This window comes from Haemaphysalis longicornis, unplaced genomic scaffold, assembly GCF_048455015.1.
Source record: "Haemaphysalis longicornis isolate Haplotype H1 unplaced genomic scaffold, Haemaphysalis longicornis Haplotype H1 scaffold_1, whole genome shotgun sequence".
Lineage (NCBI taxonomy): Eukaryota > Metazoa > Arthropoda > Arachnida > Ixodida > Ixodidae > Haemaphysalis > Haemaphysalis longicornis.
The window spans coordinates 55,967,244-55,993,489 of NW_027526203.1; the positions used below are offsets into that span (position 1 = coordinate 55,967,244).

The 26,246-nt window shown below is 49.5% G+C and overlaps 1 protein-coding gene across 1 annotated transcript; it reads left to right on the top strand.

Annotated features, from left to right (window-relative positions):
- The first annotated feature begins 849 nt into the window (after nt 1-849).
- On the top strand, nt 850-2,173 carry LOC144172118 (uncharacterized). The gene has a single exon (XM_077701008.1). The coding sequence runs from the start codon at nt 956-958 to the stop codon at nt 2,171-2,173; it is 1,218 nt and encodes a 405-aa protein (XP_077557134.1). The 5' UTR covers nt 850-955.
- The last annotated feature ends 24,073 nt before the right edge of the window (nt 2,174-26,246 follow it).

Here is a 26,246-nt window from a genome sequence, read left to right on the forward strand (position 1 = left end):
AAGGCTCCCAATCTGTAGAGAACGCCAATATTTTTTGAAATTTCATTGCCTAAGTGTTCTATATGAGGATGCCAAGATAATTCTTCATGAGACCATACTCCTAAGAACTTCTGTTCTTTGACTTGGTTGATTATATTGCCCCGATATTCAATATGAATGCCTTGATCTATCTTCTTATTAATAGGTCTAGAAAGGATATAGGTAGTCTTTGATGCGTTTAGCTGTAAGTTATTTTCGTGCTACCACTTTGCCAACATTTCTGAATATCTATTTACTTCATACTGGAGTACTCTTATACTGCTACCGGATAAAATTATGTTCATGTCATCTGCATACATGGCTATCTTGGGTGTAGAAGGTATGTTTGGAATATCATTCACATATACTAAGAATAACAATGGTCCCAGCTTTGACCCTTGCGGAACACCCTGTTCTATTGCCAATAACTCCGATGAAATACCATTAAATTCAACAAATTGCTCCCTATCACTTAAATAGCTCCTTAATAGGTCAGCCGTTATTCCGCGTATTCTTAATTTTTTTAGTTTTCTTAGCAATATTTCATGACTGATAGAGTCTAAAGCTTTTTGTAAGTCCACGAATAACCCGAGTGTAAATTTCTTTCCCTCTATATTTTCTATTATACTGTCCTTAATATTGTTACGTGACGCTAGAAATACGGGCAAACGACGAAGACGACGAGAGACACTGGACGGTGCTCGGTTCGAAGAAGAAGAGGAGAAGGTTGATCGGTCGGCTTGCGAACTGTTCGTTTATGCGCTGCTGCATGCACCCATCGCAGACTGTGTGAACAACGCAAATACGCCTCATTTTTATCCTAACATTGTGGTGGAGGTTGCGGAGTTGGTTTCACCACCTCATCCCGTACCGCTCGCCCGGGCGTACTCCACCCACCACGGAGCTTCGGAGTGGACGCTCTGTTCCTCGCGTAACAATGCCTGGTGATGGAGCGACCGCGACGACGACCCCCCTCGTCATCGTGTCTCACCCCCGAGAGCCTGGAATATTCACCGGCGCGGACGAAACTGATGTGGACGACTGGCTCAGCCTCTTCGAGCGTGTTAGCGCTCACAACAGGTGGGATCCCACCATCATGCTCGCGAATGTCATCTTTTATCTTAAAGAGGAGAGTCCTGCGCGCAAGTGGTTTGAGACGAACGAGACCGATTTGACCAGCTGGGAAGTCTTCAAAACGAAGCTCCGAGAAGTGTTTGGAAAGCCTCTTGGTCGCCAGGTTGCTGCCCGCAAGGAACTGGCATCGCGCGCCCAGACGTCGACTGAATCATACGTCGCATACATCCAGGACGTTTTGGCCCTGTGCTCGAAGGCTGACAGCACAATGCCGGAGGCCGACAAGGTGGGACACATACTGAAGGGCATTGCGGACGATGCATTCCACCTTCTTATATGCAAAGACTGTGCCACAGTAGATTCCATCATTAAGGAATGCCGGCGCTTCGAGGAGGCCAAAGGACGCCGAATAGCCCACAATTTCGCACGACTTCCACACACAGCAGCGACCTCTTCGTGTGAAGATGGCAACCTGCAAGCCCGTATTCCCTGCCTACAAGATCCTGTTCCATCGTCGTCGGATATAACCAAAATCGTGCGCCGAGAACTGGAGGCTATGACCCCTACTACTGCGGTGCCATACATGCCCGATCGGAACGACCTCCACACCGTTGCCGTTATCCAGGCCGTTGTACGCGACCAAATAGCCAACATGGGTCTTCACCCAGTGTGCTCGCTTAGCTCTCCGTTCGGACAAGGGTTCAGGTCACCCGGTTCCCACAACGAACGTCCTCCTCCACGCTACCCACGCCGTAACCCCGCTGAGTGGCGTACCCCGGACGATAAACCAATTTGTTTCCATTGCTCCAGAGTTGGCCACATTGCCCGGTACTGTCGCAGCCGCCGGGTCTTATTCTTCCGCAACAGTTACTCCGACTATAGTACTCGACCACCCTTTGGCTACTCCGATGACCGGCAGAACTGCTTCTCTTCCCGTCCTGAGCTGAACCCGACCAACTTTAACCGTCCGCTCACCCGATTCAACCGTTCGCCGTCGCCCCAACGCCGCCAGTCCCGCTCACCACAGCCTCGCCGTCCATCCCCGACGTCCGACTACGCTCGACCTCCTTCGGAAAACTAGGTAATGCAGCTCCCGGAGGTGATGCTGCATTCCCGACCACGCCCGAAAATCCTCTCTTGACCTCGGCTACCCGGACCAATTTACTGGACGTTGAAGTTGACGGCGTTCCTGTCAGTGCCCTCATCGATACAGGAGCGCATTTATCTGTAATGAGTGCTCATCTTCGCCGCCGTTTACGAAAAGTTATGACGCCACCAAGATCACATCTTGTTCGAGTCGCTGATGGAGGGACACCTGTTGTTATGGGAATGTGCTCTGCTCGTGTTACTGTAGCTGGTCGTCAAACGACTGTTTTGTTCACGTTTCTTGGACGGTGCTCGCATGACCTCATCTTTGGCCTTGACTTTTTATCTGAGCACGCCGCCCTCATTGACTGCTCTACCGGTGTCCTTCGCCTCGAGATGCCGATTTCGCCAGCACCCGATGACGCGCCTGACGAGAAGCTTTCCTCCAAAAAGCACATTCGCTTGGCACCGAGGGCAATAACTTATGTTCCCCTGTCGTGCCGATCCCCAGTTCTCGACGGTGATTACGTAGTGTCACCAATTATTGATGTGCTGCTTGCGCACAACGTGAGCCTACCTCATACCGTTGTTAGTGTTACCAACAACGAAGTCACGTTGCCGTTCCTGAATTTCAGCTTCTGTACACAGGTTCTTCCGCACGGTATGACACTAGCCACGCTGGCGCCGGTTTGTGATTACGAAGTTTCCGCAGCAACCTTTGGCGAACCTCCAGTCGATGCTGAAACACCCAGCCCGACTCCTCCGCGGGAGAATGCCGAACTTTCGAAGATGATTGCAGCTAATCTAACGCCAACGCAAGCTCAAGAACTGCGTTGCGTTTTGGAGTCATACAGCGACATCTTCGATTTCGGTGATCGTCCTTTGGGCCAGACATCCATCGTCCGTCATCGTATTAACACCGGCGACGCCAGCCCTGTGCACAAACGGCCGTATCGTGTATCCCACGCTGAGCGGCTTGTTATCCAAAAAGAGGTGGACAAAATGCTTGATCGAGACATCATTGAGCCATCCTCAAGTCCTTGGGCGTCACCAGTCGTCCTGGTTAAAAAGAAAGATGGAACGTGGCGATTCTGCGTGGACTACCGGCACCTTAACAAAATCACAAAAAAGGACGTCTATCCCCTTCCAAGAATCGACGATGCGCTCGATTGCCTTCATGGTGCCGCGTACTTTTCTTCCATTGATCTCCGCTCCGGCTACTGGCAGGTCACTGTCGATGACAAGGACCGTGAAAAGACGGCTTTTATCACACCGGACGGACTCTACCAATTCAAAGTAATGCCCTTCGGACTTTGTAATGCCCCAGCAACGTTCGAGCGAATGATGGACTCTCTCCTCCACGCCTTTAAATGGTCTACTTGTCTTTGCTATCTTGATGACGTTATCGTCTTTTCTCCAACGTTTGCGACCCACCTCCAGCGACTGTCGGACGTTCTGGCCGTTTTTCGCCGAGCCGGACTTCAACTTAACTCTTCCAAATGCAAGTTTGGACGAAGGAAAATCACCATCCTCGGCCACCTGGTCGATGCTAAAGGAGTGCAACCTGACCCCGACAAGATTGAAGCTGTGCGAAAATTTCCCGTTCCACGCTCAGCAACAGATGTGCGCAGTTTTGTCGGTTTGTGCTCCTATTTCCGCCGCTTCGTCCAAAATTTCGCCGAAATCGCCAAACCCCTTACCGAACTTCTCAAGAACGATACTCCATTTGCTTGGGGCCCTGAGCAAGCCGCAGCCTTTTCTCGCCTCGTCGACACTCTGACCAGCTCACCAATCTTGGGCCACTTCGACCCTTCTGCTCCCACGCAGGTGCGCACTGACGCCAGTGGCCATGGCATCGGTGCTGTGCTCGCCCAAGTCCAGTGTGGTCACGAGCGGGTGATTGCGTTCGCGAGCCGGCTCTTGTCCCCCGCAGAACGAAACTATTCCATCACGGAACGCGAGTGCCTTGCGCTGGTGTGGGCTGTCGGAAAATTTCGACCCTACTTATATGGTCGCGATTTCACCGTAGTCACAGACCACCATGCGCTCTGCTGGCTGTCGTCTTTAAAAGACCCCACCGGGCGGCTTGGTCGTTGGGCACTACGACTACAAGAGTACACCTTCAACGTCGTTCACAAGTCTGGATATTTGCACAAAGACGCCGACTGTCTATCCCGTTACCCCGTCGGTACTCCGGACACCGCTAACGCCGCTGACGATGCCCACCTCTTGGCAATATCCGACTTTCTCCAGATGGGCGAAGAGCAACGCCGTGACTCTTCATTGCGCGCAATAATCGAACGCCTCCAATGTGACCCATCTGACCCTTCGCTACGAGCTTTCCTCCTCCGTGAGGGAGTCCTCTACCGTCGTAACTACCGCTCGGATGGGCCTGACGCCCTCCTTGTAGTACCTGAACACTTGCGCCTAGATGCCCTCCAACAGCTTCACGACGTCCCCTTGGCTGGCCATCTCGGTGTTGCCCGCACTTATGTCCGCGCCCGCCACCGATTCTTCTGGCCTGGTCTTTATAAGACGGTCAAGCAATACGTCAACGCTTGCGATTTGTGCCAGCGCCGCAAGAAATTGTCAGTGCTCCCTGCAGGTCCCCTTCAGCCCGTGGATGTTCCGACCGAACCATTCTTCCGCGTCGGCTTGGACCTCCTTGGCCCTTTCCCTTCATCGCTTTCCGGCAACAGGTGGATTGCGGTTGCTACCGACTACGCGACCCGCTATGCTATCACCCGTGCCCTGTCAACAAGCTGTGCCACTGATGTCGCCGACTTCCTCCTAGAAAACGTCATTTTGCAGCACGGCGCTCCGCGGCAACTCCTCACAGACCGTGGTCGTTCCTTTCTTTCCAAAGTCGTCGCCGACCTGCTGAGCTCGTGCTCCACCCGACACAAGTTGACCACAGCATACCATCCCCAGACAAATGGTCTGACCGAACGCTTTAATCGAACACTCACCGAAATGCTGGCCATGTATGTCTCATCTGATCACAAAGACTGGGATGCCGTGCTTCCATATGTAACATTCGCTTATAACTCTTCATGCCATAATACCACCGGCTATTCCCCGTTTTATCTGTTGTACAGTCGAGAACCAGCTTTGCCAATGGACACTTTACTGCCTACGCCCACGACAGCCTACGCGCACGACGCCATTACGCGGGCTGCGCTGGCACGTAACGTCGCTCGTGCGCGGTTGTGTGATTCCCAGGTGGCCCAAAAGTCCCGTTATGACGATAAGCACCGCACTGTGTCTTTTCCGCCTGGCTCTCTGGTGCTCTTGTGTACGCCTCTTCGCCGTGTTGGCCTTTCCGCAAAGTTGATGACCTTATAAGGTGCTGCGGCAGGTGACGGATGTCACGTACGAGGTTTTTCCTTTACTGCCCTCCACATCCCAAGCGTCTCCTTCATCGGACATTGTTCACGTATCTCGCCTCAAGGCCTATCGGACGCCTGCCGATAGCGACTCCTAGCCAACACCGGGACGGTGATTTCGCCGCCGGGGGGGTCATGTTACGTGACGCTAGAAATACGGGCAAACGACGAAGACGACGAGAGACACTGGACGGTGCTCGGTTCGAAGAAGAAGAGGAGAAGGTTGATCGGTCGGCTTGCGAACTGTTCGTTTATGCGCTGCTGCATGCACCCATCGCAGACTGTGTGAACAACGCAAATACGCCTCATTTTTATCCTAACAATATTAAGCAGAGCTTCCTGCGTTGACTTGTTTTTTTAAATGCAGAGCATTTCTTAGCCTCGCCTGTTCCTGCGTCGGACGGTGTCAACAGTTCCGCGTCCGCAGCAGGTGCACCTCTCCTTCCCTCCTCTCTCTCAACAGCAGCTGGCGCGCGCATGCGTCGTAGTCAGCCCGTTCGCTCCGTCGCGGTCTCGGCGTAACAGGTGCGTGATAGCAGCGCGGTGGGGCGTGGAAGGGCGCGCGCTGCTTGCGCATGCGCGCTCTCCCCCCCGTACTGCTCTCCCTCTACTGCGCGCGCTCCAAATATAGCGGCTAGCGGTCGCTCGTGTTTCAGTCACTGCGTTGCTCCTTCCTTGACGCTCGTGCCCACGTTTACTCGTGTCTGCTACTCCAGCATCACGGAAGAAGCGATGGAAGCAACACTGCCTTCAATCATTACTGAGGCCCCAATGCTCTGCATTTACTCGTGTTACCCTCGCGGGAAGGCGCGGGAATTTTTTTTTGAAAGCCGTACTGATACGGTGAAATGACCTTGTGTGGGTTTAAAAAGTTTGTTAGTCTATTATGTATTACATCTTCAAATATTTTTGAAAAGACAGTCAACACAGAGATTGGCCTGTAATTGGACAACTGGTCATCGCCACCACCTTTGTGAATTGGCCTAACTCATGCTACTTTCAATTTTTGAGGAAAAACTTCAGTAGATAATCTTAAAATAATAATAAAAGCTAAAACTCCACTAATTTCAGAAGCGACGTGTTTAACAGGAAGTGGTTCAATACCATCGATGCCAGATGCGACGTTGTTTTTAAGTTTAAGAATAAAAGTTTGCAACTCACTCGCGTTTGTCAGACTTAAAAAGATACAATTTGAAAGTTGTGACTGTTCCAGTATAGCGCTACTTTGTCTTCATCGACCTCCGAAATGTAAGCCCCTGCTTTGATGAAATGCCTATTCATTGCGATTGCCATTTCGGCTGATTCTACCCGTGTACCGTTCAAGCAAGCAACATGCGACTGCGGGCTCTTCTTGCGGCCCGTTACCGCATTCACTGTTTCCCAAATCTTTTTTGAATCGTTACGTATATCCTCGAAGAGGCGTTCGTAGTATCTGAGCTTGGCACTTTTCAGGTCGCTCTGCAGTTTGTTTCTATATTTTTTGAATTCTAGAAGCAGGTTAGGGTCACGGGTTCGCACAAAAGAGTGATATATTGAGTTTTTCTTTTTAATTCATTTAGTAAGTTGTTGATCTATAAAGGCCTTTCGCACCTTTCGGTAGTTTTTTGTTGTGCCACTGGTTGAAACGCTAAGTCGTAGCACGCCAGTATGTACCTCAAAATAGGCCATAAGCTTTGCTTGAGTCGTTTTGAGCGAAAACTTCCTTCCAGTCGAAAACTCTGACAAGGTCTCTAAACTGCTCCAGTTCCGAACTAGTTATTCTATGCCGAAAATTTCTGTCACAAGCATTGCGGCTTACAGTAACTTCGTGTTGGCAAAACAAAACACAGGTAAATGATCACTAAGATCAGCGGAAAGCACGCCAGCCTGAATCTCATCGATGTTGATATTAGAAATACAGATATCTAGCAGGGTAGCACTACTAGAAGATACCCTAGTCGGTAGTTCTACGAGATTTGTGTATGTATGGCATGCCAGTACGTTTTTCATTTCCAGAGACCACTTATCCGCTGAACTCATGTCTATATTGATATCCCCCATAATAATACAAGAGTTGTTATTATTGCTACCAAACTGAAGGAGTCGTTCAAGAAAAATGCTAAAGTTTTGCCGGTCACCATTTGGTGGTCTATAGACCACAGACACTGTGGTCTTTCCCAAACGAATTGTTAAGCACTCAACATCGTTATTACTCCTAGAAAAGTCGTCAATGACTGTATGCGGTATGGATTCTTTAAGGTAAATTGCAACTCCACCCCCCCTCCTGGTCTCTCTGAAAAGGTGTTTAGATCGGTACCCATTAAAAAATGGAATCGCACCATTTTTAGTCAACCAAGTTTCCGAAAAGCCACCAGATCAAGTTGAGGTTTAATTGTTTCAAAGAAGATATTAATGTCATCTAGCTTGTTTCTCATGCTCCTGGCATTTATATGCATCAACGCTAGTTTACGACAACCGGTAAACGCTTTGGAAAGAGTGTCAATGTCATAATAAGATTTACCGCTTTCCTTAAGTGTCGTAATGAGAGGGAATTTGTCAAGTTGCCTCTAATACTGCAGTCACTACTTTCCCGACCAAAACCCCAAATGCCCCTTTCCCGACATATTTCTCGTTTTGCGCTTCTTTCGCTCTGTCCTTTTTCATCGTTCAAAGTTCCAAGCTATAGTAAGTGCAGCAATAGCACGTACATACATGCAAAGATCGAAGTTCTTCTATGGCAGTTCGAAATTCCCTACTATGAGCCTACTCACACATTGACAAGAAGATGCGTTCAGCCTCCTCCGCGACGCTCCGGAGGTAAGTCGGGCAGTCGCGGGAAGAGAATGCATGGCGCGTGTTCCTACCGCTGTCGTAGTTGTGCTTCTTGCACACCCAGCAGGAGGGAGGCCTGGTTCAACCTTCGTAGTGGTGGTCGTCGTCGCACCTGGAGAACTTTGAGTCTGATGAACTGCAGTATTTCTCCTGGTGGCCGTAGACTGAACAATTGCTGCAGAGCGGAGGAATGCATTATCAAAGAAACGACACCGTGTCCACGAACTGTTCAGATGAGTTTTACCCAGCAGTGCATTATATGCTTTTTTCTTGATTTGCAGTATGACTGTCTTGACATGTTTTCCTTTTCACGATGCCTTGACCTTTAGATCCTCCTCGGAGCAGTCGAGATGGTTTTGCTTCATGAGACGTAGTGGGATGGAGTCAGTCTCGATGTCCTCTTCTATCCCGACTATTTTGATTTTGTGGGAATTGCGGAGCTCCGCCATCTTTCCTATCCCTCTCGGCCCGCCGCGGAGGCGAGAGGGGTGGTACCTCTCTCTCCGCGGTCACGCGCTTTCCCCTCCGGGAGGATCCCCGTGAGAGCGGGGGGGGGGGGCGCTGCCGAACCCCTCCCGTGACAGGTTTTGCCCGGAAGCTCCGGCGGCCTGGTCCGCGACGGGCGACAAGGAGAGGGCCTCTTTGGACACGAACCATCGTCGGGAGCGGCCGTAAGTACGACTCGCTCCTTTTTGGCCTGCCTTTGTCCGCCCTCGCGCCTGTCTCTCCCGCCCTGGCTAAGGTGGTCGGCGGTGTAGAACGACGCGCCCGACGTCTCCTTTATTGCATTGCAATAAACGTCGGAGTGGGCGAATTCTGTGTCCTGTGTTCCTTGCTCTTCGCTGCCGATACGCCAAGTTGGTGATCCGTGGCGGTGTTTAGTGGAGCTGGCCTTGCGGCCGGATCTCGAGGATCGAGCTAGGCCGCCGTCAGAACCCTGGTCCCCACAATTTCTTGGAGCTTTGCCTTCGGAACTTTTGTCGTGAAGTGTTTTTCAAGCTGTCATGTGTCTTGATAATTTCGTTAAGTCTGTTTATTCCTGTTTTACAACTGGAAGAGATGACTACCCCTTCTCTTGACGGCCTGATATTAACATCCCTAAGGCCTATGTCCGCGGGGTCAATGGTGCAGTTTTCATTTTCTCCCTTGTTGCAGGTTTGTCTAGCTCAGACTTGGGGAATTATTTCTTGGGCCATATGGGAGCTCCTGGGATAATGGCATGCGCCTCCCTGAGACCCTTGCCCTTCCCTTGTTCAACTTTCAGTTCTTGGTTTGCTTCAAGCGCAATCGTCTTTACTCTGGTGTATTCTGTTAGTAGAAAGTCAAAGTCTTTGCGGACTTCTTGTCCTTGGCACTTGTTTGAAATCGACATCAACGACTTAAAGAATCTGCGATCGCTCTTCGCCAGCTTGGCCAGAACCGAATCATCCTTGCCTGGATAACTTCTGAGTGCTTGTTGGAGGCTAGGGAAATCGTCTTCACAGTCTTCAGTGCTTTTACTCATTGTCGACTGTTGTACTGGGAAGCCGCATTCCGATGCAGAGCCCTCTGTTGGGATTGCGTTTGTGAAGGGAAGTGTTCTTTCTTTTTTGTATCCCTGCACTTGTTCCAGTTTTTATGCTTTGTCTGTCTCGGAAAGAAGCACTTCTTTAGAAATCTCTGCAGAGTCCGAGGCAGGATCTGACGGTTCTTCGCTCATTGTGCCTTCGCTTTCCTTTCTGTGAAGTTTTTTCCTGGTTTGATACGCGTTTTCTTGCATTTTTCCTTCGTTCGTGTCATCGTTCATCGGGCTTACTCGGCCTAGTACTGATCGTTAGCAGGTTCCAAGTTTACACCCAACATTGGGGTTCCTTTTTGTAGGGAACCTTGGTTTTAACGTTGGTTTGGCTACTGTTTTTGGTGCCGGAAATTTAAATCTTGTTTGAAACGTTTTTGGCAAAATCCGCGAAATTTGGTGCATTTAGTTTTTTCGGTCTGTAACCACTGGGCTGCTGTCCTTATAAAATGACTGCCTACATATACGGGCCACGTTCTGATGTGGTTTGCACGGTTTTCTTCGTTCGATGTGCAATTTCTACGAGGAGAGCCAGAACAGCAGTTTCCTAGGTGTTGGGTAGAATTTTTTTGAGCTACATGAATGGGTTTTGAGATGGAGTCACCTATATTCCACCTATTGTTTTGAATTTCCACTGGATGACTTTGCGTTGAGAGACTGGGGTACTTTAGCAGGTTTCGGCCAGCTGAAGAAATGTGTCGTTTTGAGTGGGAGAGATTACTCACTGGAGCTGCCTTGGCTGACAGTGGTCCTCGGTGAACTGAAGATTTTCACGGCTCACGGGCATACAGGCAGTTCTGACTGTTTTTGTGGCGCAAACATAGGCGAATGGTTCGGGGGTACAGTCCGTTTTGGTTTGGTTGATGGGTCCGTGCGGGCTTGTAGTCAATGATATTTCACCCGAGTGGCCTCCAGGTGTTGTTGAGGCTGGTATGTGATCAATTGTAGTGCACACACTTGAGAAACCATAAAAAAACACTTTTTCTGGGTGCGCGGACGACCGCGGGTCAGTGGCTTCGGCTATGGTTGCCGAATGCGCACAATGCTTTAGCATCTACCACACGGGTATTCCATTTGATCTTCCTTCCTCGTTACGTGATCCGCACCGATGCGCTGGAGAGCAGTGACAGCCCTCGGAAATTCACGGAAGGTCTGTCACGACGCACTAGCGAGCGCCCGAGCAGCCATGCCGGGTGCAGAAAGGTACGGAAAGTTGCAGGAACGCGCGGCAATGCTTCTCCGCCGCCACAAAGCCACGAAGTCCCCCGCTACCCACTGTGCTCAGGCCGGCCGGAGGGGAAGGGATGGGATAATCACTGCATGCGTCAACCGTGAAGGTTCCGATGAGGGCCGTCAGCCGTCACACAGGACGGGCAGGCGAAAACGACGCTAGTTTCCAGCTGTCTAGAAATGGAGCTGTCAGTGCAGATATGACGTAAGCGGCGACAGAACGGATGCGCCAAAAATCACGTGATGAACAATAGAACGCGAACCGCGCTTACAAGCTTTCAGGGGAACCAAAATTTTTCTTTGCAGGTTAACTTTGGTAAAACAGAAACGACAATAGATGTACAGGTATAATACAAGCCGTTCCGAAATTAGCAAGCTGCCAAGTCGCGGCACCGGTGGCGGTTGCGATGGTTATTGCAAGTTTGGCGTAGTCACATGCCGGCTGTCTCCATTTTTACACCATGGCGGAAAGTAGCGCGTCGGCCTTTCACGGTTCCGCTTTTTTGTCGACAAGGATTTGCGCCTGATAAAAAAAAGATTTCTGCTACCTCACGTAGCGCCATCTGCCCGAACGAAGTTGCCCGAACGAAGTTTTGAACGCAGGATGGCGGCCGAAAACGTCTGTTTGTTGTATCTGCGTTTGCTTCGCGGTGAAATTTGGTGGAGTGCTCGGGTGGGTAAACTGTGCTTAACAGGTCGGCAGGCTCACCCACGAGTGCACTCACACGCCCCCCACTCACCAGGTATGAGTGAGTGGTGAGTGAGCCTCGCCATCGTTTTGGACTGGCGTGTGTGAGCGCGACTGAGTGCGAGCCCCACAAGCAGTGAGCTGCTCACCACTCGCGAGTGCGAGCGCCTCTCGCAGCGAGCCTCACTCCCCACTCGCGAGTGCAAGAGCAGCTCGTAGGGAGCCCGATCACCACTGCAGAGTGCGAGTGCCACTCGCTGTGAGCCCCCGAACCACTTGCGTGGGCACTCGTTCTACTCGCCGCATTTGCGGGGCGTACCGCCTTCAGCGGCACTACTGCGCCTGTACTCGCTGTTGGCTTTTCGTCGCAGGAGCCGCTCGTTGTGATGGTTGTTAATTGCGGGATTGCTTATAGCTTCGGAAATAATTCGTCACTGCACTCCTACTATGGGGAACCGTAGAATCAATTCTCTGGTGGTGTGTTGATTTAAAAATGACTTGGATGGCCTTCTGACGCCGTAATGCACTAATACTATTCGGTTTCATGACTCATCAAGGGTCTGCTGCACACACTCGCGTGCGAGGGGAGGCGACGAGTGGTAAGCGCGAGCAGTGCCATTGGTGACGGCGAGCGGTGAGCGCGAGCGCAAGTGAGTGCGAGTGGTCACGGCGAGTGGTAGGCGTGAGCGCGAGTGGGTGCGAGTGGTGGAGAGCACGTAGTGAGCATGAGCGCGAGTCACTGCGCGCTGTGAGGGTGACTGGTGACCGTGGTTGTGAGTGAGTGCATGAGGAAAAATATATTTTCCTGTGTGAGTGTGAGTGAGTGGCGCCCAGTTTTACCGAGGGATGGTGCGCTTCCTACGTTGGAATTATTACTAGCGGCGATTCAACCCCGCACGGGCATGTAGAGCGTGCACGATTGTTGTTGAAAACCTTCTAGGTTTGCACCGGAGTGAAGACGCTTGCTCGCCCCCGTAAATCGTAAGAAATGAGTTCAACCATTACGGCGAACCGGTGTATATCGATTGCATGTCAATTTCACACTTCGGCCTCAAAGCGCATGTCATGACGATGTGTTTGTTCGAAACAAGTCGTTGATTGTCTTGAAGTTGAAAAAAACGTTAAAGAGGACTGTGGTTCTTCTCATGATTTTTATGATTTTCAATCATGAAAAAATGTGTGTGTCAAGCAGAGTGTTTTGATTCAGGGCGTTGTGTGCTGCTATGCTTCGGCTACGGTGCGTAGTTTGGTAAACTGATACTATTTGTATCATGTTATGCACGTTTTTCATTCCACACTGGCGCCAAGGCTTTTGTTAGTAGTGGTTTGGGCGTTCGTGAAAGCTCTAGGAACACGTCTGTCAAACTGGCCAATAGGAAACTCGCTTCGCAAAACAATCAACAGAGGACACAATGCGTTACCATATCGCGACGGAAAACTGAAGAAATGCTCTACTAAAACTCGCGTCGCGGTGCAGAGACGTAGCAGGCCGTAAAAAGTAAGCGTTGCACACTGATACAAGTCAAACTAACAGATGGCGCCGCGTTTTTAAGCCTAGTGCATAACGAAAACGCAAATAAAACAGCGACTCTGTCGTTGTTCACACTGAGACTGTCACTCGAGTGTCGCCGCCGTCTGCTCGAGCGACTCTCCGGGATGGCGTATCTTTGTTAGAACCAATGCCCGTACTTCGTACAAAACCTGTCCTTCGTACAAAAACAAAATTAGTTGATTTCGTGCATGTTAGACGCCGCTCACAAATATGGATAACGCTTGGAAGCATGAAGCACTTAGTGGATGCGGCACCACTCCGCGCACGACGGCCCCAAGAACCTGCTCCGATGCTGGGCGACGTGCGCGCACGAATCGTCATACACTGCAGCAACTAAAGCATGTCGCCGCCAGACAGATAGAATTCATGGCGATAATAAAGTCAAGGATGCGTGAAAGGAGATGGCAGCGTGATGAAAAATTTCGCGAGGGATTGTCGTCCACGCGACCTGTTAAAGCGGAGACTGAATAACTGCGGTGATGCTAAGATTTCTGTACACGATCCAGCCTTGGCAGGACCTGCTCTCCGCAACCAGGCCACATGCAGCAAACGCAAGCGGGCTGCTAGTTTTTGGTGGAAATCTTAAAAAAACGTTGTGGGCAACGTTGTTGTGTTTAGGACCCCTCTATTCTGCCTCCACAGCGCTCGTTTCCTCTATTCTATAACTACCGCCCGCTGCCAGCGGTAGGTGGAGCATGCGCTTTGGCTGCTAAAATAAATCGAACTACCAAAATAAGCCCATCACAGCGCTCATAGTGGAGCAACGAGGGCCTTAATAGTAGCTGCTAGTTGTCCTTGCTCCGAGTTGGTGATTCCGGGGCATTCGCAGTGCTTTGAGACGCCAGAGGAAAACAAAATCCATTTTTTAGCGAAAGATGACTAGGCTAATACTGTACACTAAAACGCATTTTCTAAACGGGTGTGCCTGGAATAGTGCTCCAACATTGCGAAAGTAAAAGCAGTCTTCAGAACCCTATTTAAGGCCTTTCTGAGGCTTTCGGCTTAAAAATAAACGTAAAAAAAAACACTGCCTGCAAAGAACACGCGAAGAAGGAAACTCAAGCAAAAAAGATTGCCAAAGTCGAGTTGTTTAGCCTTTTCCACAGCAAGGGCCGGTCTACCCACTCCACCGGACCCATCTACGGCGTATATACAAGTTCCCATTGCAATGCCAAGAATGCCTCAAGATACTTGTTATCAAATGCTTTGTACCCGCGCAAGGCAAAAAGGTACTCGAAGAAAAAGCCCCACTAACACCTAAATAAACGCCCTAACGCAAATATCCAATGCATAACGCAGAGAAATCATATGAATTTCACAATTTTTGCATATAGTAGATACGGCTGTGGGTAAATGAGGAAAATAAGTACTGCACAAAAATTAATAGCAAAACAAAAAAACGAGCGTCAGCTTACCCTATCTAGCCCAAGAAGCAAGGATGTAGAGATAGTTTGCGTTTCCAACACGTGTACAAGAAATCATGTATTGATATATGGCACAATACCAATACAAAAATTGGAAAGTGTGCAAAATGTCATGTTCACTAAACAGCTGGCTCAACGTACACGGGATGAGTAACGGTGTAAGCGCGACTGTCTGAAGGTGACCAAATGCACCATTTTCGTGAAACGGGAAAAGAAACACAAATAGAAACCTTTAAATCTTTTTTCCCTCATTAATTTTGGTACTCTCGTTAAAACTGTCAGTACTTTTGCTAAAACGGTTAATATGTGACCACACGGCCGGCCCATATGCACGCCGTTCCATATATGTGCTGTTCTGATGCGCATCCTTGCGTCATGTGCTGCTTTATAGCTGCGGTGGCTTGTGGCTGTGCGGTTCTGACCCGTGATGTTCTGGAACTGCTGGAACTGTTCTGGAACTGCCTATGTACATAGCAGTTTTTGCCATTTCGCATGTGGTTAGGGATAACGACCCAGGTTGCCAAGTATCTTTTCTTGGCCTACACAGCTTTGTCAGACGATATCTCTACATTTCATAAAAGAAAGTGTGCAAGTTTCGCACAGTGAAGCAAGTAGACTTATAAACCAGGGGTCAAAAACCTGCGGCCCGCGGCGAAGTATCATGCGACCCCTGCAACGACGTAGAACCCCCTCCCATTCTCACGTCCTATCTAGCTGAAGGCTGATGTGGCAATTTTGACCTTAAAAGGGGGTTTGACCGGAACAAGGAAAGACGTCTTCCACTTGGCATTGTACACGTCTCCATGCTTAGCCAGATGACGTCTTTAGTGACGTTCTTTGCACGGGTGCTACAAAAGCCCCCTCCACCGTGCCCCTGCCGCCACTACTTGCCGTCCGACCGCTGCCGTGTCGGCTTCATGCAACTCGGCTCTCCACCTCAAAAGGTTGCCGACCCCTGCTAGTCGGTTTAACGCACGGCGGCTTCGGCACGGACATGCTGGTCGACGTGATGTAGATTACATGGCTGGCCTTCGAGAACATGCTTCTCGTTGTGGCCTTCGCTGGTGCCCGTGGGCATCGGCGAGTGGCGGCGCTGCTTGATGGGCAAATTGCACTTATTTTTGAAAGCTTCTATACATTGTGACGTAGCGTACGACTAGGTAGTATGGGCCCCTTTCAGAGATTACTTCATCATAAAAAATCGAACCTAAATGTCATGTCCGCTCTCTTTTTTATTAGTGTCCATCGCCTAGTTCCCTGTTCACGCGTCAGGCCCAACAAAAAGTTGCACGATGGCTATAAAATTTTTTATGTCTACATTGCCTCTTGCAACAGTAAAGCTAATGGCGGTAACATTACAAATAAAACAGAATTATCCGTGTATACATAACTGCCTAAAGCTTGTTTTCGAAGGGTTGCTTTCCAGCTAGCGTTGGCTAAAATGGTTGGCTGCTGGACGCACAATTTCACGACTTCGATGGGGAGTGGAAGAAATTGACCCAGAATGGATGTGGAAGTTTCTCCTTGACCGCTTCATGCTTCGGTGTCCGGGGAAAAAATGGCTCAGTTTGCACGAGTGGTGCAAAACTGGAGAAAGGGCAGAGCTGGCGGCTTCTCTCCCTTTGTCTGTGACCGGGCTGTTTCACCTCACATGGATTTCCGAGCATGCCGCTCAAAATTCGTATGAACGGCAGGCTCCGATCGTTTTGTTGGCAGGCTTTCATGTCCCTCCAAAAGTGGACCCTGTTAACACGTGCTAGAACCTCCGGAAACCAGCTTCGCGAACTCGCAGCCTGTAGTGCGAATTCTACGTTTGCGTTATTCACTTCATGCGCGAACCCACGTGAACTAGATAGAAAAACAGCACGCGAGAGAGCACGCCACGAAAGCTCGGAATATTGATCTCCAAGGTCGAGCTGGAAGACGCCAGGCGCTCCTCATGGGGCGCAGATAGCAAGAGCAACTTCAAGTTTTTTTTTTCTCCCGCACCGCAAACTAGCATGGTGAGTATATATGTGACATGCCAAAAAATAAAAATCAGTTGTAAGTCAGCGCTCGTGGTTGTCCCTTTCTTCATGTGTTTTGTGTATGTTGGGCTATTCCCCTATTTCAAAGCCAAAACACCGCACTTTAAGAGGTACCAAACCAAATCATCAAGCTACTTGTAGACGGCGAAGTTGAACGGAATAACTTTGACACGTTAAAGAACCAAGAAAAATATGTAGTGCTTTAACGGGCTCCCCAATTTTTTGAAAGACCCTTAGGCGCCCGGCATGAACGTTACCGACAACGGTACTTCAGGTAAGCCAGGTTGCCCTCAAGCCTTAAAAGTCAAGTCCAACGGCCGTCGCCCTGCAGTTCATCCAGACGAATAATCTCACGACGGCCCACACACATCACCTTCGACAGTTGTCCTGCCGAAACCGATTTTCTCCGCGAGCCACGTCAATGTCAGGGCTTTTTTAACTAATTCCAGACGAACCGCGACCACACGGACGTATCTGACATCGCCAATGTGAGGAGCAATGCTAACCGTTTAGAGTTCTTCCGATGTCAACCATTGTTCCGGCGAGAAGAAGCCAGATACATTGCCGTTCACGTCTATCATACCGAGAAAAAAAGCGAAAACGTGTTCTACCACTTTGTGCACATCCCGACGATGACAATATGGAGTCAGGATAGCGTGAGGCCAGGAGGTTTATTAGAGTACAGCTGTTCAACCATGGAAGTTTAGACAATTTTCGATCTTCCACAATGAGCGCAGCTACGGCGCGCTTCCTGCCTCTTCTAGAACTAGAGAAGACGACGCAGACGAATGGGTCTGATGACGCCCCCGAAGATGCCTTGGTTACAGCCTATGCTGCACTATCCCAAAAGGTCGTAGATGAGCCGAAGGCAAGGACACGCCAACAGAATCCACATACGAGGTAGCGTCAAGAGGGCAAACGGACAACGGCACGCTTGAAGAACGAAATGATACGCGCGTCGTAGTGAAGCATGAGCCTGCATCACTTCAAACCGAAGGCGCAAAACAGTAGTGAAGGACGTGAAAAATACATAGCGCCTCCAGTATGTGAGTTCAAGAACGTCTTGGTGGCAGAAATTTTGAAGACTGAATCTTTAACGGACGTTCTTGAAACCTGATGAGCTCAAACCCACAAACTACTGCATAAGGGTACACCTACGCGCGAAATTGAGCCGTTCTATTTGACTGAAGTTCGAAAAGGTTAGGAGCCCTTGCTCATCACTTCTGCCCATCAGAGCATACAGTGATGTCTCCTAAAGAAGCGGAGAAGCAGCCGAAGTATATATTAAGCCGACACCCGTCGGAACATGAAATTCGTAAGTAGTAGAAACTACAAAGAAACAAACTTGGGCAGGCACAAGGCCGTTCTAAGAGCATGGCTGAACTCGCGTCAGCTGAGCCAGAGTAGCACTCTGTCATCGAGAGTACCCCGACAATACATTATAGCTGATGGCGACATTACCGAGGGACTGGAAACGTTTCAGGAGGCTGGGCGCACACTAAGGTTGTCGTTTCGACTAACAAACGCTTGGCCATTCTAACGTTGGAACGATGGTGGAAGCAGCGCTACAACAAGTGGTGAAAGCATTACATGACTGCTTTCCCAGGATTGACAGTGCGGACTTGAATCCGAAATTTAAGTACTGCCTGCTAATTGTTCAACTCCGAAACAGTTTCTGACTGGCGCGAATAAGGGACGTGACAAGCCGGTTCAACCCAACAATATTCAGTGACCTGTGGGAAAACAAGGAGTCATCATTGGAGCCACGGGTATGTGCGCTGTCACACAAGAAGCAGTTGTTGCTTCTGGCTACAATTTCTCGCCAATTTGTTCAGGGAAAGGAAAACAACACAAAGAAGATAAGATCGGAGAACAGTACTACTCTAGCCCATGTGAAAGCCAAACCCGACGGAGAAACAAAACGTCGGTGAAATTTTGCACATTCATAAGAGCGCACATTTTAAAGCACGTCGCTAAGCCTACAGGGATTAAAGGGCCGTTCCCAGAATTGCCAGAGGCGTTATCACTACGTAGTCTGGAAACTGAAAGAAAAGAGTGAGGCCGCATGTAAACTAGAATGAGTTACCTTCACAGTGTACCTGCACCCTGCAAAAACGTTTTCACTGCCCAGACTGCCATACCTCGATAAGCTAGCCTAACCGCTCGCAGCAACAACTTGTACAAGGAATATCAGATGGCATATAGGCGCCCATCGATCTCAACAGTAGTTTAAGATCGTTTTTGCTTACAATCTTTCCGAATAATAAAGTCTCGTAAAGTAGTTATTTTCCCGAGCTAATATTGTATATTTTCTTGTGCTAGTGCTTCCATATTTTATTGGCGTGTTACACTGATCCGTACCTAAATGCGAAATTTTAGTATTTGTACAAAATATTGCTAATTCATTTTACAGTAATTTAAGACCATGCTTGCTAACTTTTTTTTTCTGAATAATACTTTTTGTGCTTCCCCCTGTTTATAGTACTCAAACCTTTTTTTTTTTTTTTTGAGATATAATTGCAGAATTTTTTGTTGTAGTGTTTGCATATCCAATTAGCGTGCTAAACTGACCCGTACCTCGACTGTCTACATATTTTTTAACAACATTTTCGAATTTATTAACAGGAGGTCCCCCCGACAGTTTTACTTTGGGACCTCCTTCTGTACTAATAACTGCGTGCAATAAATTGTTCCCGATAAATTGTTCCCGCAGGTACAACTTGCGCATGTGTGCGATTGATTTCTTTTTCATCTACATGAATAGCATTTCTGGGAGGCACACTTTGTGACCAGTGAACAGCTGGAGCCGAGGTGTTTGTTGCAGTGCATTGTATTTATTAGGTTTTCCCAATGTCTACATCGTAATGAATTGATTGCTTGGGGTTTAACGCGGCGACGATGCACTGGCGATGAGGTGCGCTGTAGTGGCTGGCTCCCGAATAATTTTGACCCCCTGTGGATGGTTAATGTGCGCCGAAACCTCGAGGAGAAAGCCGTTTTGGCGTATTGCCTCAATCAGACAAGGGGCTTCCGCGGCCGGGAATAAAACCCGCTTCCTTGGGATCACCAGCTGAACCGCTTAGGTCTACATCGCAATACAAACGAGCATGTAAACTAAATCCAATTTGTTGCTAAGCACTGTATGGTGCACCCTTCTGTTTGTCTGTGTCCTGTATTTTGGAGCACCCATTCTAATATAGTCAGACAACGCAGCCCTCAGTTTCCTTCGCATGCATCTTTTTTGTTGACAGTACTAATTTTTTTAGAAAGACACAATGAATTAAACGAATAGTTACATTACATGAAGTACATGGCTCTTTATTCAAAGCAATCTCTCGTCTACGGGTGACCTTTACAAGCTTGCACCCAACTATGTTGGCTATAAAAGGTGGCGCAAGGCTGTTTTAAATTTACCGCCACCGGAATGAAATGTTTATGTAAAAAAGCATACTACCTTCGACAATGACAGGCTAGCTACTTGAGACCAAAGTTTCGCCTGCTGGTTGAATGCAACGTAAGAGGACGAACGCAATTTAAAAAAGGCACTGACAATTACTATACAGTCGAATCCACTTATAACGATACCGCTTATAACAATATATCGGATATAACGATGGACAACGATTGCACCGTCCAATTTTGCATGCGTTCTATGGTAAAATAACCCGCTTATTACGATGCTCCCAAGCCGCGATATCGGATATAACAATTGAATCCGCTTACCGCGCGCGCCGAAAATGCGAGCTGCCGAGGCTTTTGCTGAACGTGAGGCTTTTGCTGAACGTGGACAACGCCGCACGGGGAAGCCAGGAACCTGACCTGAAGATAACACTGCTCATGGCCACGCAGTTTATCTTCGGAGCGTAGTGTGGAGTTCGCGCCTCCACGGTGCGAAACTGCTTTCGGCAGGCTGGCTTCGTTCGGCGAAGTCACGAGGAGGAAGCAGGCGAGGAGGAAGCGATCCCAGGGGAGGCCACGGAAGCACCCGACGATGAAGGGGTGCCACAGTTATGGTCGGCGCTTCATGAAGACGCGTCGCGTCTCGACGATTTTCTCCATGCCGACGATGGTGTGGAAACGTCCGAGTGCCTCAGTGACAAGGCGATCGTTGCGAGTGTGCGTGCTGCAGCGGACAGCGGTGAGAGCGACGACGACGACGACGCGGCTGAGCAGCCTACCCAGGTACCGTCATCGCACGAGGCCCAACGAATGATACAGTCCCTACGAGACTTCATTTTCGCGAAGGACATCCCGCTCAGCTATGTGGAGCAATTAGATGCTCTCGAAAAAGATGTGCGTCAGCTTCGCGTGAAGCAGTCAAAGCTGACTGACTATGGCTTTTCTGCAAACGAGTAGTTGCACTACCTCACTTGCATGCTAATAAAATGTTTTGATCTCTCTTGTGGCTTTTTTTTTCTCGACCCGCTTATAACGATTATCGGTTATAACGATGAAATTTTCTTGGCACTTGGATATTGTTATAAGTGGACTAGACTGTACCCCTTAATGCGAAATCTGGTCGCAGCGCGAGCTGCAGCCTTCTCGGCCACAGCCACATATCTGGGGCGGTATTCTCGTGTTTTGTCCTTTTTCTGTCCCTTTAAAAAGTATCCCTTTTGAGCGAGCCCTGATTGGCTAAAAATAAACAATCGGATGGGACGTAACGCAAGCGCGGTGGACCTACTGCGTTTGACCGCGGCTTCGAAGAGGCGATTTGAATTTCAAACAGACGGTTTGTGGAAGCAGTCATGAATGCGCCGATTATCGCCTTCTTGTTGGCTCACCGGCGGAACAAGCGATCGAGAAGCAATGTAGACGCGTTCGATATGCCCCGAGAAGCATTCCGCCAGCATTTACGCCCCTCAAAAAGGACCGTGCAGTCAACGAGCTCCGCGACGAGCTTGGTCAGCGGACGCGCAGGCTAAGCGCTACCGGTGGCTTTCAGTCGGCGGCCGGTAAGGAAGAAACGATATCGCTGTCGCAGCCCTCCGTGAGCCTATGCATCATACGCCGCCACCACGCACTAAAATAAACGATAGTCTGCGAGCTAGCTAACGGTCAGCAGGTGCAATGGAATAAACGATCATCTGCAAGCTTGATAGCTGTCGCGCAGACGACCAAAATTGCACAAGCACTCCGCATGACATTTATAACCTTTTATTCGTACTTTACGCATACACGTACCAGCTTAACGTTCGCAGACCTGTCCCGCAACAGGTACGTCGTTAAGAAACAAAAATCCCCCCTCCTACACATTTGTTCACTCGTAGAGAACCGCAAAAATGTCAACGACGTAAAGCACCATTCAAGGTGCTTGGAAAAGCCCGCGTCGGTATGCCACAAGTGCGTCGATACCAAAATAGGTAACTGGACGGTTATTTGATGCACGGGCATTGTCACCGACCTCAAAACGGAGTCCAACCGCGAAAAACTCAGTAGCCGCAGCATTGTTTACACTTCACAGTCAGAAGGAAACAGCTGACTGCAGCTGCTACCTTTGGATGTTCCTCTCCTTGCGGTGAAAACTTTCAATGTCTTAACAAAAACATTTCATCGCGTTTAGTTTTTCAAAATACGTTCAAGTAAACACATAAAAGATATTTTGATACGGTGTTAGTTCTTTAAAATCGTTTGCAAGAACAGTTACGGCACTTGAATCAATGGCCCACTGCTTAACCGGAAGTACGTCACGATGAAAGGGACGCAAAAGGCATAGTTTCTCACGAACTCACGTGGAGTGGAATCTGGCGCTAGCGTCAACGTGATTTGGCGAAGGCGCTCTACGCCTCCATGAATGCCGCCATAGTGTGTAGTTCGGCCGGAAGTTCGGCGTGGCATGTGACCACACGGCCGGCCCATATGCACGCCGTTCCATATATGTGCTGTTCTGATGCGCATCCTTGCGTCATGTGCTGCTTTATAGCTGCGGTGGCTTGTGGCTGTGCGGTTCTGACCCGTGATTTTCTGGAACTGCTGGAACTGTTCTGGAACTGCCTATGTACATAGCAGTTTTTGCCATTTCGCATGTGGTTAGGGATAACGACCCAGGTTGCCAAGTATCTTTTCTTGGCCTACACAGCTTTGTCAGACGATATCTCTACATTTCATAAAAGAAAGTGTGCAAGTTTCGCACAGTGAAGCAAGTAGACTTATAAACCAGGGGTCAAAAACCTGCGGCCCGCGGCGAAGTATCATGCGACCCCTGCAACGACGTAGAACCCCCTCCCATTCTCACGTCCTATCTAGCTGAAGGCTGATGTGGCAATTTTGACCTTAAAAGGGGGTTTGACCGGAACAAGGAAAGACGTCTTCCACTTGGCATTGTACACGTCTCCATGCTTAGCCAGATGACGTCTTTAGTGACGTTCTTTGCACGGGTGCTACAAAAGCCCCCTCCCCCGTGCCCCTGCCGCCACTACTTGCCGTCCGACCGCTGCCGTGTCGGCTTCATGCAACTCGGCTCTCCACCTCAAAAGGTTGCCGACCCCTGCTAGTCGGTTTAACGCACGGCGGCTTCGGCACGGACATGCTGGTCGACGTGATGTAGATTACATGGCTGGCCTTCGAGAACATGCTTCTCGTTGTGGCCTTCGCTGGTGCCCGTGGGCATCGGCGAGTGGCGGCGCTGCTTGATGGGCAAATTGCACTTATTTTTGAAAGCTTCTATACATTGTGACGTAGCGTACGACTAGGTAGTATGGGCCCCTTTCAGAGATTACTTCATCATAAAAAATCGAACCTAAATGTCATGTCCGCTCTCTTTTTTATTAGTGTCCATCGCCTAGTTCCCTGTTCACGCGTCAGGCCCAACAAAAAGTTGCACGATGGCTATAAATTTTTTTATGTCTACATTGCCACTCATGAGTACTACTCATTATGCACTCATGAGTACTCAATCAGTACTCATGAGTACTCAATTTGTATTACTCACGAATAATAAACTTATATGCATTGTTAGCTAGGTAGTAGCGCGAATGAAAGATTAAGTAGAAAAAATAAATTGTTTAATTGATTAGAAAAACACCGGTTACACATCAGGACAGAGGAAGAAAACGTCTGACGCGGTGCACTGTCGTTGGGCGACTTACTGCGCGAAGGCAAGTACACTGTACATGTGAGAAAGCGAAACGGAACGTAAGCACTCGCGTTGCGCCTGGCGTCTCGTCTTGTTCTCAGGCCGGGTCGGCTCAGGGGAGCTCGGGGCTTGTCGGTGCGGCCGTGGCCGTAAACTGCGTTTTTCTGCGTGTCTTCGGGTGGCAGCTTTTGTCGTCCGTTTTCGTTTCCGGGCGCGCTGATACGTATCCTAATCGGCCTCTGAATCCGAAATGCGCCTGCCCCCAGGCACAATGAAGCGTTCGCGTAAATTGACGTCCGTTCGTATCCAGATCACTGTCCGCTTGTTCATAGATGCTCGATGCTGGCGTTTGTTTTTAAGCAAAGCTTTTTACCTCTACCTCCCAAGGGTTCTTTTGCGACCGTTGGTGTCACCAGAAAACTACAGCGAAGAAATAAAAGAATTTACTGGCACCGCTGGGAATCAAACCTGGAACTAAGAGACTAACAAAGCGAGAGCCCGTTGTCTTACCAATTGAGCTACGAGCCCACGTGAAGACCGGGAAGACGGGTGGTGTACTCACCAAGCACGTCTACGGGTTTACCCCCTGCGTTCTCGCTGAATGCCAGGTGAAAGCGTCACCCGACCACTCACGCCCGTCTAGCGGCCCTGTGCGCACCTTGCTCATGTGCTAACAGCTACAAAAATTAAAGGAAGCTCACGCCAATGCATGGAATCTCACTTCTAGCACGCCAATGAGCTAAAGCCTGTGGCCTCCAGTGTTCACGTAAAAAATCACAGCTCCTTGTCATCCGCCCTCACGCCAAATCAAGGAATACATGCAAATACTCCTTGATTGCCAGGCCATCACTCCAAGCCCCAACATCAAGATCATGGGCCTACATCTCGACGCTAACACCAAGAGTGATGTCTATTTGCAGCGCCTCAAAAACAGCATTAATCAAATCACACACATGATCAGGCGAGTTGCCACCAAGAAGCGAGGCCTAAAGGAATCCGGTACCTTTCGATTAATTGAAGCTTTTGTCCTCTCGAGAGCACTTATGTCAACCCCCTGTCTTCTTCTCAACAAGGAAGACATAGAGATGCTTTATATAATGATTAGAAAGGCGGTCGAGCGGGCCATTGCTATTCTAATGAGTGCGTCCACATAGAGGCTGGTTAGCACGGGGCTCCACAACACGGTGGAAGAGCTGACAGAAGGCCATCATTCTAACCAGAAGGTCCGACTCAGAACTGCGGTGAGTAAACGCACGCTTCACCGGATTGGCTGGGCAGCCCCGAATGTCACTCCGCTTGACGTACTCCCAGACTCTTGGCGACTAAAAGTAAAGATGTTCCCTTTGCTTAGAAATATGAACCCCTCACACGACGAGGGTCACCGAAAAGCATGGGCTCAAGCACTAAACACCACCCTCGGTGGGGATCATGCAGTATCCACACAGACGCCTCCAAACATCGAGGGCAGCAATACGCCATCATCGTGGCTACCTCCAGAACCACCCTCCTCGCGTGTACCTCGCTTAAGACCAAAGAAATGACGGCAGCAGAAGAGGGAGCCATCACCCTGGCTTTCACTCAACCAGGGGTTCGGAGGGTAGTCACCGATTCCCAGCAAACCTACCGGAATTACCAGCCGGGTTGGGTATCCTGACCTGCACTGCCCGTGCTAAAAAACCCCTCCCCAAACGTTTCCATTCAGCTCATCTGGACACCCCCTCACGCTTCAATGGAGGGCAACAAATACGTCCACCCAAAAAGCCTGCGCTTTTACCTCCCGTGCTATGGAGGTGCACGAGGACAGTCACCCGCTTGTCACGTCCAGAGAGATTATCCAGCATTATCGCCTTCTGAGACAGACCGTACCTTCGCCTTACCCTGACCTTTCCAGAGAACAACAAACTACCCTACGGCTCATACAAACCGGGCTCCTTCCCACAGCCTACGCGTCTTCACGTAATGCTTCCGAATCGCTACGACGCTGAATGTAAATTTTTCTTAGAAGTAGGAATACTCCGCCCCGTAATCGGGGTGTGCGACTTTAGCCTTGAACACCCTCTTCTCTTTCCGTCAACTACCCAACAAGAGCAATGGGAGATGCTGCTGTCCAGGCCCTCTCTACCTACCCAGCTTCAGCGGGTGGACAGAACACAGGCCGCACGGACTGCATATGGGCCCCACAGAAGAAGGAATCACTTCCCAAGGCTGCACTCTGGGCCGTTCAGAAATCTTAACAGAAGTATTTCTTCCTCCTCCTTCTCAGCCGCAAGTCTCGTCGCCTCCGTCCGCGGCCCAGAGACGGAGAAGTCAGATTTTCTAA

Coding starts and splice junctions, on each gene's coding strand:
- LOC144172118 (XM_077701008.1), top strand. CDS start 956: ATGCCTGGTGATGGAGCGACCGCGACGACGACCCCCCTCGTCATCGTG.